Here is a 12,775-nt window from a genome sequence, read left to right on the forward strand (position 1 = left end):
CCGAGAGCAGAGCGGCACGTCGGCTCGAGGCGGGCCGTCCTCGCCGACTGGCGCTGTGCGATTCGGGTTCCTACTGCACAGATCCATCCTGCACGCTGACTCAGCATCAAAGGCTGCTTTCAGTCAGAGTGCATGGTCTTCATCACTGGACCATCAGGGGATCATGTGACCTGCAGACGTTTTAGTACAACAACAAACAGAATGTTCTCACTGAAAACCTCCCCAACCCTCCACATCCTGGTGTCTGAGTGACTGGTAGGTAGTAAAAGTGTTTCACTTTAGTAAACAACTACGATGATTAGTCAGTCAACTGAAAGTTAATCTGCAGCTACTATATAATCTATTCATTGTTTGTTGTTTCTGCTGCTGGTTTGGTGGATCAATCCTCCTGAGAGTCTTCAGACATCATCTGCAATCAATTCATATATTAATCTATATTCATTATTAATTAACAATTAATAACTCCACTAACTAGTTAACTGTCTGCAGATCAACCTTTACAGGAAGTAGTTACAGCCTTCATTGTGACAATTAGATTCTCAACGACTCAGTGATTAATGAGGAGAATGAGCAGCAGACTGTTTGGAGGTTAGTACAGCTCCTCCTGATACAGCAGCTCACCTGTTTAGCTCGGGTTAACGGGACTCGGGATGTGGACCAGCCCGCCGGTCCGCTACATCTTATCCCAGAGTCCGGGCCTGTCCGGCGGCGTGGAGCTCTGCCGTCCCCCGGCAGGACCGGGATGACCGGTCCGCTCCTTCCAGAGAGTCACAGGCCGGATCAGACCGTCCCAGAGCCGCCGTTAGCTCACATCCATCCCGGCCGAAAACACCGCGGAGTTAGCTCGGTGCTAACCGGCTCACTCACCTGCTGTGCCGGCGGAGGTGTCCAACTATTATCCGGATAACATTCAGATTAGCGCTTTGGTTCCGGTGGCTGGTTGCCGGTTCGCCGGTTAGCTGGTTAGCTGGTTAGCCGGCTGGCGTTCTGTTCCATCACTCTCCGCTGACAGCTAGCCTCGTTAGCTCCATTAGCCTCGTTAGCCGGACACCGCTGCTGCTGCTAGCTAGCTGACGCCGACAGAAGGTGGAACGGAGCCCGCGGGGCGCGGATCAGTCTCCGGCCGTTAAATTTTAATATTTAACGCAGACACTGGTGATCCCCCTGTCTGCTAACCAGCCCGTTAGCCCGTTAGCCCGTTAGCCTGCTACTGCCTCTGCTCCCGGCACTGTACGCCGTCTCCTTGGTAACGCTCCAGGTCCGCTCCTATTGGTCAGTGGCGCTGGCCCCGCCCACTGCCTGCTGTCTATATAAGCGGATCAGACGGCAGCCGTGAGTGCGGGCAGTGACCGGCAGGGGCCAGCACATACAATCACACCGCCCTTAGGCAACAATAGAACACAGTAGACAATCCTAAATAGATTTGGTCATTTATTATGTAACATAAAAAGCACCTGTCATGGAGCAGGCCCCCCTTCATACAAATACTCACAGGTCAAAAGGAAAACACAAAGAAGAGACCAGAAAAAGGCCTGAAACACCTGAATCACACCTGATGTGTCAGACTCATGGGGAGGATCTGAAAATCCAGACTGAGCCTCACACACTCACCTGGAAGGTTTCCCCAGGTCACATGATCACAAGTACACGCTAAAGTACACAGTAAAGTACATGTTAAAGTACATGTTAAAGTACACAGTAAAGTACATGTTAAAGTACACAGTAAAGTACATGTTAAAGTACACAGTAAAGTACAGGCTGCACAGACTGACCTCGTGGAGGTCGTAGGACAGCAGGTCCTGTATAGAAGCGGCCCCTTTAGGTTGGAACCCCCACGCTCATGGTCCTCAGTGTTAGACTCTGACTGGCCTCTGGCGGGGGGGCGGAGCCTGTGAAGGGGCCCAACCACACACAGGGGCCAGAGTTCTGGAGTGGGAAGATGTTGTCAGTCTGTGGGTTACATGCCAGAGTAGATAAGCACTTAAAGGCTCACTCCACTGTTTCTACCCCCGGTCTCTCTCTGGGGTGTCATCGTGGTGTCTGACTGACTGGAAGGTACTAAAAGTGTTGGAATGGGTCCAGTAGATCACCTCAGCTGCAATGGCTGCAATCTAAGTGAGCCTGTAAAACAGCAGTCACTCAGTGACACAGTCAGACTGATGGAGGCAGCGGCTCCTTCTCTTTCCTCCACAGGAGCGTCTCCATCAATATTTACTCTTCCTTCACTTTTAGGACTCCTAGTTCTGTTTTTCTATAAAGCCCTAAAAGTTCTTTAAATAAAGGTTGTTGTTTATTGTATGAGAAGCAGATATCCTCCCTGGGGGTTCACGAGAGTGAAGGGGGGTTAATGAGGCTGAGGGCAGTAAGGAGTCCTGGGCTCCAGGTTCTGGTTCTGGTCCTGGTTCAGGTTCTGGTTCTGACAGGCAGTCTGCCTTGAATGTGGCTTGTCAGCCTAACAGGAAGTGTGTCTCCCCCCCGTTTCATAGTCTTCAGCAAGAGATTTTCCCAAAACTCTCTGAGACAAAAGCTGGTGACCAGACAAGACCACACCAGTCTGGTCCAGTACAGACTGGTCCAGTCCAGTAGGTCTGGGTCGGGGATTTGTTGTCTTCTCTGGTCCGTCGGGTTTTTCTCTCATGGTTCCCGGCGTCCTGATGGACGGCTCCAGATGTCTCTGAGTTGAGGGAAACTTCCAGGAAATGACCACAAACCTAAAATAGATCCCATCTGCCCAACTTGAATTGAGAAATTCCCAGAATTTTGTCCCAGAAACCCTCCCCCCACCTCCATGTGGACTCCAAGACCCTGTGTCTGAAAACATGGAGTCAGAACTGTTGCTGCTAATCTGATTCATGCTAACGTGTTAGCACATTCATACGCAGTCTGTGTCAAGATGCGTCCTCTGATTGGTCGGTATCAGTCTATAAAGAAGCGTCCTCTGATTGGTCGGTATCAGTCTGTGTGAAGAAGCGTCCTCTGATTGGTCGGTATCAGTCTGTGTAAAGAAGCGTCCTCTGATTGGTCGGTATCAGTCTGTGTAAAGAAGCGTCCTCTGATTGGTCGGTATCAGTCTGTGTAAAGAAGCGTCCTCTGATTGGTCGGTATCAGTCTGTATAAAGAAGCGCATTCTGATTGGTCGGTATCAGTCTGTATAAAGAAGCGTCCTCTGATTGGTCGGTATCAGTCTGTATAAAGAAGCGTCCTCTGATTGGTCGGTATCAGTCTATAAAGAAGCGCGTTCTGATTGGTCGGTATCAGTCTGTATAAAGAAGCGTCCTCTGATTGGTCGGTATCAGTCTGTGTAAAGAAGCGTCCTCTGATTGGTCGGTATCAGTCTGTGTAAAGAAGCGTCCTCTGATTGGTCGGTATCAGTCTATAAAGAAGCGCGTTCTGATTGGTCGGTATCAGTCTGTGTAAAGAAGCGTCCTCTGATTAGTCGGTATCAGTCTGTGTAAAGAAGCGTCCTCTGATTGGTCGGTATCAGTCTGTATAAAGAAGCGCGTTCTGATTGGTCGGTATCAGTCTGTGTAAAGAAGCGTCCTCTGATTAGTCGGTATCAGTCTGTGTAAAGAAGCGTCCTCTGATTGGTCGGTATCAGTCTATAAAGAAGCGCGTTCTGATTGGTCAGTATCAGTCTGTATAAAGAAGCGTCCTCTGATTGGTCGGTATCAGTCTGTATAAAGAAGCGTCCTCTGATTAGTCGGTATCAGTCTATAAAGAAGCGTCCTCTGATTGGTCGGTATCAGTCTGTATAAAGAAGCGTCCTCTGATTGGTCGGTATCAGTCTGTATAAAGAAGCGTCCTCTGATTGGTCGGTATCAGTCTGTGTAAAGAAGCGTCCTCTGATTGGTCGGTATCAGTCTGTGTAAAGAAGCGTCCTCTGATTGGTCGGTATCAGTCTATAAAGAAGCGCGTTCTGATTGGTCGGTATCAGTCTGTGTAAAGAAGCGTCCTCTGATTAGTCGGTATCAGTCTATAAAGAAGCGTCCTCTGATTGGTCGGTATCAGTCTGTATAAAGAAGCGTCCTCTGATTAGTCGGTATCAGTCTGTGTAAAGAAGCGTCCTCTGATTGGTCGGTATCAGTCTATAAAGAAGCGTCCTCTGATTGGTCAGTATCAGTCTGTATAAAGAAGCGTCCTCTGATTGGTCGGTATCAGTCTGTATAAAGAAGCGTCCTCTGATTGGTCGGTATCAGTCCGTGTAAAGAAGCGTCCTCTGATTAGTCGGTATCAGTCTGTGTAAAGAAGCGTCCTCTGATTGGTCGGTATCAGTCTGTGTAAAGAAGCGTCCTCTGATTGGTCGGTATCAGTCTGTGTAAAGAAGCGTCCTCTGATTGGTCGGTATCAGTCTATAAAGAAGCGCGTTCTGATTGGTCGGTATCAGTCTGTGTAAAGAAGCGTCCTCTGATTGGTCGGTATCAGTCTATAAAGAAGCGCGTTCTGATTGGTCAGTATCAGTCTGTATAAAGAAGCGTCCTCTGATTGGTCGGTATCAGTCTGTATAAAGAAGCGTCCTCTGATTAGTCGGTATCAGTCTGTGTAAAGAAGCGTCCTCTGATTGGTCGGTATCAGTCTATAAAGAAGCGTCCTCTGATTGGTCAGTATCAGTCTGTATAAAGAAGCGTCCTCTGATTGGTCGGTATCAGTCTGTATAAAGAAGCGTCCTCTGATTGGTCGGTATCAGTCCGTGTAAAGAAGCGTCCTCTGATTGGTCGGTATCAGTCTGTGTAAAGAAGCGTCCTCTGATTGGTCGGTATCAGTCTGTGTAAAGAAGCGTCCTCTGATTGGTCGGTATCAGTCTGTGTAAAGAAGCGTCCTCTGATTGGTCGGTATCAGTCTATAAAGAAGCGTCCTCTGATTGGTCGGTATCAGTCTGTATAAAGAAGCGTCCTCTGATTGGTCGGTATCAGTCTGTATAAAGAAGCGTCCTCTGATTGGTCAGTATCAGTCTGTATAAAGAAGCGTCCTCTGATTGGTCGGTATCAGTCTGTGTAAAGAAGCGTCCTCTGATTGGTCGGTATCAGTCCGTGTAAAGAAGCGTCCTCTGATTGGTCGGTATCAGTCTATAAAGAAGCGCGTTCTGATTGGTCGGTATCAGTCTGTGTAAAGAAGCGTCCTCTGATTGGTCGGTATCAGTCTGTATAAAGAAGTGTTGGTGTCCTCTGATTGGTCGGTCCAGCAGGGGGTGACTCCACTGCCCCCCCCCCCCTCGTTAATCCAGCTGTTAGTTAATCAGAAACAAGTTTAATCAGCATCAGATGTTTGGACCCACGAGGCTATAAAGTCTCTCAGCATTATGACTTAATGAAACTTTCCTGGAAGACCCATTAAAACGATCCCTGGATGTTAGGGGGGAGCGCAGTGCAAACCCTCTGGACCAGACCCAGAACTAGGACCAGAACCCGGGACTCACTGCGGCCCTGAGGCTGAGGTGGAACCCTAAGTCTCACATGCTGAGAACAGGAACATCAACCCAGAGAGGCACAGATCTGTTACTCTGTTTGGTCCTGGACACTCAGAGTCCTGGACCCTCAGAGTCCTGGATCCTCAGAGTCCTGGATCCTCAGAGTCCTGGACACTCAGAGTCCTGGATCCTCAGAGTCCTGGACCCTCAGAGTCCTGGACCCTCAGAGTCCTGGACCCTGTTGTTTGTTGTTGTCATTTTTGTTGTTGTTGATGTTTTTGTCATTGTTTGTCCTTACTGAGGGGGGGGCGGGGTCGATCAGGATGCGCTGCTGGTCCAAACCCCCCCCAGTGGGGTCAGGGTGACCTCAGACTGTCCTCCTTTCACTGCAGACAATGAGTGAACATCTGATGAATCCCTGAGAGGGTTTAGAGGAGCTCAGGTTGGGGTTTTCTCACAGAGTCACTGCCAACATGAGTCCTGCTTCAACCCACAAACCGACCAATCTGAGGACACCAGGAAATGACACGGAAACACAGAGCAGCACATTCGGTAAGAGTCGTTTCTGAATAAAGTTTAGTGAAAAAACACAAACAATGATGGAAGTTAAACATTTGAGTGATGTCACACTCTGTGATGTCACACCATCTCTGTGATGTCACAGACTCTGAGTGTGTGTCAGTGTGTGTGTCAGTGTGTGTCAGTGTGTTAGTGTGTGTCAGTGTGTGTGTCAGTGTGTGTGTCAGTGTGTGTCAGTGTGTGTGTCAGTGTGTGTCAGTGTGTCAGTGTGTGTCAGTGTGTGTCAGTGTGTCAGTGTGTGTCAGTGTGTGTCAGTGTGTGTGTCAGTGTGTGTCAGTGTGTGTCAGTGTGTCAGTGTGTGTCAGTGTGTGTCAGTGTGTCAGTGTGTGTCAGTGTGTCAGTGTGTGTCAGTGTGTGTCAGTGTGTGTCAGTGTGTCAGTGTGTGTCAGTGTGTGTCAGTGTGTCAGTGTGTGTCAGTGTGTGTCAGTGTGTGTCAGTGTGTGTGTGTCAGTGTGTGTCAGTGTGTCACTGTGTGTCAGTGTGTCAGTGTGTGTGTCAGTGTGTGTCAGTGTGTGTCAGTGTGTGTGTCAGTGTGTCAGTGTGTGTGTCAGTGTGTGTCAGTGTGTCACTGTGTGTCAGTGTGTCAGTGTGTCAGTGTGTGTCAGTGTGTGTCAGTGTGTCAGTGTGTCAGTGTGTGTCAGTGTGTCAGTGTGTGTCAGTGTGTGTCAGTGTGTGTCAGTGTGTCAGTGTGTGTCAGTGTGTGTCAGTGTGTCACTGTGTGTCACTGTGTGTCAGTGTGTGTCAGTGTGTCAGTGTGTGTCAGTGTGTGTCAGTGTGTGTCAGTGTGTCACTGTGTGTCAGTGTGTGTCAGTGTGTGTGTCAGTGTGTGTGTCAGTGTGTGTCAGTGTGTGTCAGTGTGTCACTGTGTGTCAGTGTGTGTGTCAGTGTGTGTCAGTGTGTGTGTCAGTGTGTGTGTCAGTGTGTCAGTGTGTGTGTGTGTGTCAGTGTGTGTCAGTGTGTCAGTGTGTGTGTCAGTGTGTGTCAGTGTGTCACTGTGTGTCAGTGTGTCAGTGTGTGTGTCAGTGTGTGTCAGTGTGTCAGTGTGTGTCAGTGTGTCAGTGTGTGTGTCAGTGTGTGTGTCAGTGTGTGTCAGTGTGTGTGTGTGTCAGTGTGTGTCAGTGTGTCAGTGTGTGTGTCAGTGTGTGTCAGTGTGTCACTGTGTGTCAGTGTGTCAGTGTGTGTGTCAGTGTGTGTGTCAGTGTGTGTCAGTGTGTCACTGTGTGTGTCGCTGTTATCACATAAAACACTCAGACACACATGAAGGAGATAAAGTGGACTGTCCCTTTAATGAGGTTGAGGGTACCATGTGACTGCTGGTCATCGATCGACCCCTTCGTTCTAATAACGGATCAATACTTCGGTGCAGGTGAACGGCTTAAAGACGATGGCGTTGGAATGTTGCCGCAGGAAAACACGGTCTTAAACTTTATCGAAGACGCCAAACATCCTGACAGACGCGGTCTGGACCCCCGCCGGTCCTGGGGGGGCTCTGGTGAGTCTGGGATCAGGTGTGGCATCTGGTCCTGACGGGGGGGCTTCATTATAGAGCAGCAGATCCCTGTTTGTGGCCGCAAACATGTTTACGATGTTTCACTCAAAGAGCTCTGATCTCCCCTGTCAGACAGACAGGCAGGCAGAGAGACAGGCAGGCAGGGAGAGAGACAGGCAGGGAGACAGGCAGGCAGGGAGAGAGACAGGCAGGGAGACAGGCAGGCAGACAGAGAGACAGGCAGGGAGACAGGCAGGCAGACAGAGAGACAGGCAGTGTCAGTGTGTGTGTGTGTGTCAGTGTGTGTGTGTGTGTGTGTGTCAGTGTGTGTCAGTGTGTGTGTGTGTGTCAGTGTGTGTGTGTGTGTGTGTGTCAGTGTGTGTGTGTGTGTGTGTGTCAGTGTGTGTGTGTGTGTGTGTGCCTCGTGGCCTGCTGGTCACGTGATCTTTCCTGGTCAGGTGATGTTTACTGGTCAAGTGATCTTTCCTGTTCACGTGATCTTTACTGGTCAGGTGATCTTTACTGGTCAGGTGATCTTTCCTGGTCAGGTGATGTTTACTGGTCAGGTGATCTTTCCTGGTCAGGTGATGTTTACTGGTCAGGTGATCTTTCCTGTTCACGTGATCTTTACTGGTCAGGTGATGTTTACTGGTCAGGTGATCTTTCCTGGTCAGGTGATCTTTACTGGTCAGGTGATGTTTACTGGTCAGGTGATCTTTCCTGGTCAGGTGATCTTTACTGGTCACGTGATCTTTCCTGTTCACGTGATCTTTACTGGTCAGGTGATGTTTACTGGTCAGGAGAACTTTCCTGGTCAGGTGATGTTTACTGGTCAGGTGATCTTTCCTGTTCACGTGATCTTTCCTGGTCAGGTGATGTTTACTGGTCAAGTGATCTTTCCTGTTCACGTGATCTTTACTGGTCAGGTGATGTTTACTGGTCAGGTGATCTTTCCTTGTCAGGTGATCTTTACTGGTCACGTGATCTTTACTGGTCAGGTGATCTTTCCTGTTCACGTGATCTTTACTGGTCAGGTGATGTTTACTGGTCACGTGATGCTTACTGGTCAGGTGATGTTTACTGGTCACGTGATGCTTACTGGTCAGGTGATCTTTACTGGTCAGGTGATGTTTACTGGTCAGGTGATCTTTCCTTGTCAGGTGATCTTTACTGGTCACGTGATCTTTACTGGTCACGTGATGTTTACTGGTCAGGTGATCTTTCCTGGTCAGGTGATCTTTACTGGTCACGTGATGCTTTTGTCCTGAATGTTTCTGTAACCTGTTTAAACTATGCTGAGATTTGTTCTGGGGCCGAACCCTCCTCCTCCTCCTCCTCCTCCTCCTCCTCTTGCTCTTCCTCCCCCTCCTCCTCCTCCTCCTCCTCCTCCTCCTCCTCTTGCTCTTCCTCCCCCTCCTCCTCCTCCTCCTCCTCCTCCTCCCCCCTCTGTGGGAACAGTTAGTACATTATGAGGAGCTTATGCTCCATCACAGCTCCATAATGCCCTCGTGCTCCCTGCTGATGTGTCATATGGCCGTCAGAAGGTTCAGACCTCCAGTCAGACCTCCAGTCAGACCTCCGGTCAGACCACCGGTCAGACCTCCGGTCAGACCTCCAGTCAGACCTCCAGTCAAACCGCCGGTCAGACCTCCAGTCAGACCACTGGTCAGACCACCGGTCAGACCGCTGGTCAGACCTCCAGTTAGACCTCCAGTCAGACCGCTGGTCAGACCTCCAGTTAGACCTCCAGTCAGACCGCCGGTCAGACCTCCGGTTAGACCTCCAGTCAGACCGCCGGTCAGACCTCCGGTTAGACTTCCAGTCAGACCGCCGGTCAGACCTCCGGTTAGACTTCCAGTCAGACCTCCGGTCAGACCTCCGGTTAGACCTCCAGTCAGACCACTGGTCAGACCTCCGGTTAGACCTCCAGTCAGACCACTGGTCAGACCTCCGGTTAGACCTCCGGTCAGACCTCCGGTTAGACCTCCAGTCAGACCACTGGTCAGACCTCCGGTTAGACCTCCAGTCAGACCACTGGTCAGACCTCCGGTTAGACCTCCGGTCAGACCTCCGGTTAGACCTCCAGTCAGACCACTGGTCAGACCTCCGGTTAGACCTCCGGTCAGACCTCCGGTTAGACCTCCAGTCAGACCACTGGTCAGACCTCCGGTTAGACTAGACCTCCAGTCAGACCACTGGTCAGACCTCCGGTTAGACCTCCAGTCAGACCGCTGCTCAGATGGGCGACAGCAGAAAGTGAAGTGAAAGTGTTTCCTGTCACAAAGGTGTTCTTCCTCCCCTGGAGGTCGTTTCAGGAGGTTCTTGGTCAGAGTCCCACGTTCAGATCAGAGCAGGCGGAGCTGATCTGTGGATTAACTGCACCCACAGTTTCACTTCCTGTGTGAACCTGAGCATGGTCACGTGACCCTGCGACTCTGTATCTGAACAACAGCAGGTGTGTGGTCCGGTAATCCTCCCCTCTGCGGCGCTCTGCACCAGGACAAAGGCTGGATTTGTTTGGGTCGGCTCTCCGCCCACGCAGACACGGTCAGGACGGGGGGTTCAGTTTGCCCAGAACACCGTGTTCTGGAAATCTGTGTCACATTCTCTGCTGCTGCGTAAATAATGGAGAGCTGCCAGCAGAGCCGACACCTCGGAGCAGCACGAGGACACAAAGAGAGCAGAAAACACAGGATTCAGTCCTGAAGCAGCCTGAAAGTCTGCGTCCAGCAAACCAGATCCCTTCATTTGACGCTCGTCTACAAGCTTTTGTTCTCTAGAGCAGAAATGTGCCGTTAGATTTAAGCCCAAACTTTGTAGACCGAAGCTGCAGGTGCAGTCGAGGACTTTTACCTGATAAGATGTCAGAAATAAGTCACCTGTCCTCTGGAAATGAGATCAGTCACTGCAAAGGAAGCCTGCAGGTTTACAGACACGTCCCTTAAAGAGAAGTCTAGAAAGACCAAACAGATGATCCAGTTAGACTAAGTTTATTCCCCCACACGGACAGTGAAGGAGCAGCAGAGCTTCATCAGACCGCTGGGGCCTCGGTGGTTTCTAGAGCTGGGTAACACACCGAATCACTCATGAAGTGTTTCCTCTGCTTCACCACGATGAAGCAACAACGTGAACACAGTCCTCCTTCTCCGGGGGCAGGAAGTACAGCAAATACAGCAGCAGAAGAAGAAGAACGTATTCAGGCCAAAGAGAAGCCATCACACCATTATTGGTTACTGGCTGTTTATGTGGTCAGCAGGCGCTAATATTTTGCTGCTGAACAGGTCATCAGAGGATTGACCCCCCCTCTGAACTTGACTGACTCCTGATGGACCCGACAGACTGAGGTGGTTGGGGGGGGGGGGGGGGGGGGGGGGGGGGGGGGTATTCTGGGTTACAGGTTGGGGATCTGTTGGTGCTGTTTTCCACCATCGGGATGTTTCAGACTCACAGCTGCACCTCCAGCTCCACACACCAACCACGGGAGGGGGGGGGGGGGGGGGGGGTTCTGTTTCACACAGAAACAGGTGTCCACACTGTAAACGGCTTCTTTCTGAATACCAACATCACACTGCTCACTGTTCATGTTACTCTCACCCTCCTTCACTTAACGCTAACACACTCTTCCTCACCCGACCTCCTCCTCCTCCTCCCTCCACTGAGGTGGAGAACACACACACACACACACACACACACACTGCTCTGCTGTTCTGCCCCGGTGCACGTTTATAGACAAAAATAGAATAACACACAGGCTGTAACACACAGGCTGTAACACACAGACTGTAACACACAGACTGTAACACAGACTAACACACAGGCTGTAACACACAGGCTGTAACACACAGACTGTAACACACAGACTGTAACACACAGACTGTAACACAGACTAACACACAGGCTGTAACACACAGGCTGTAACACACAGACTGTAACACACAGGCTGTAACACACAGGCTGTAACACACAGACTGTAACACAGACTAACACACAGGCTGTAACACACAGGCTGTAACACACAGACTGTAACACAGACTAACACACAGGCTGTAACACACAGGCTGTAACACACAGACTGTAACACACAGGCTGTAACACACAGACTGTAACACACAGGCTGTAACACACAGACTGTAACACACAGGCTGTAACACACAGACTGTAACACACAGGCTGTAACACACAGGCTGTAACACACAGGCTGTAACACAGACTAACACACAGACTGTAACACACAGACTGTAACACAGACTAACACACAGGCTGTAACACAGACTAACACACAGACTGTAACACACAGACTGTAACACAGACTAACACACAGGCTGTAACACACAGACTGTAATACACAGGCTGTAACACAGACTAACACACAGGCTGTAACACACAGGCTGTAACACACAGACTGTAATACACAGGCTGTAACACAGACTAACACACAGGCTGTAACACACAGACTGTAACACAGACTAACACACAGGCTGTAACACACAGACTGTAATACACAGGCTGTAACACAGACTAACACACAGGCTGTAACACACAGGCTGTAACACACAGGCTGTAACACACAGACTGTAACACACAGGCTGTAACACACAGACTGTAACACACAGGCTGTAACACACAGACTGTAACACACAGGCTGTAACACAGACTAACACACAGGCTGTAACACACAGACTGTAATACACAGGCTGTAACACACAGGCTGTAACACACAGACTGTAACACACAGGCTGTAACACACAGGCTGTAACACACAGGCTGTAACACAGACTAACACACAGGCTGTAACACACAGACTGTAATACACAGGCTGTAACACACAGACTGTAACACACAGGCTGTAACACACAGACTGTAACACACAGACTGTAACACACAGGCTGTAACACAGAGACTGTAACACACAGACTGTAACATATAGGCTGTAACACATAGACTGTAACACACAGACTAACACACAGGCTGTAACACAGACTAACACACAGACTGTAACACACAGGCTGTAACACAGACTAACACACAGGCTGTAACACACAGGCTGTAATACACAGGCTGTAACACACAGACTGTAACACACAGGCTGTAACACACAGGCTGTAACACACAGACTAACGCACAGGCTGTAACACACAGACTGTAACACACAGACTAACACACAGACTAACACACAGACTAACACACAGGCTGTAACACACAGACTGTAACACATAGACTGTAACACACAGACTAACACACAGACTGTAACACACAGGCTGTAACACAGACTAACACACAGGCTGTAACACACAGGCTAACAC

General features: G+C 49.8%; 1 protein-coding gene across 2 annotated transcripts in view; it reads right to left on the reverse strand.

The window, feature by feature from the left end:
- zdhhc1 (zinc finger DHHC-type containing 1) overlaps positions 1 to 1,221 on the reverse strand; it is a 10,429-nt gene extending 9,208 nt beyond the window's left edge. For both annotated transcript variants that reach the window (XM_070856603.1, XM_070856595.1), the window contains exons 1-2: positions 622 to 1,221; positions 1 to 170 (exon numbers count right to left, since the gene is read on the reverse strand). The exon at positions 1 to 170 is cut by the window's left edge and continues 132 nt beyond it. In XM_070856603.1, the coding sequence (XP_070712704.1) occupies positions 1 to 87 (87 nt within the window). In that variant the 5' untranslated portion in view covers positions 88 to 170; positions 622 to 1,221. The remainder of the gene's footprint in view (positions 171 to 621) is intronic.
- Between the last annotated feature and the right edge of the window lie 11,554 nt (positions 1,222 to 12,775).

The sequence above is a fragment of the Pempheris klunzingeri genome, chromosome 1, assembly GCF_042242105.1.
Source record: "Pempheris klunzingeri isolate RE-2024b chromosome 1, fPemKlu1.hap1, whole genome shotgun sequence".
Classification (NCBI taxonomy): domain Eukaryota; kingdom Metazoa; phylum Chordata; class Actinopteri; order Acropomatiformes; family Pempheridae; genus Pempheris; species Pempheris klunzingeri.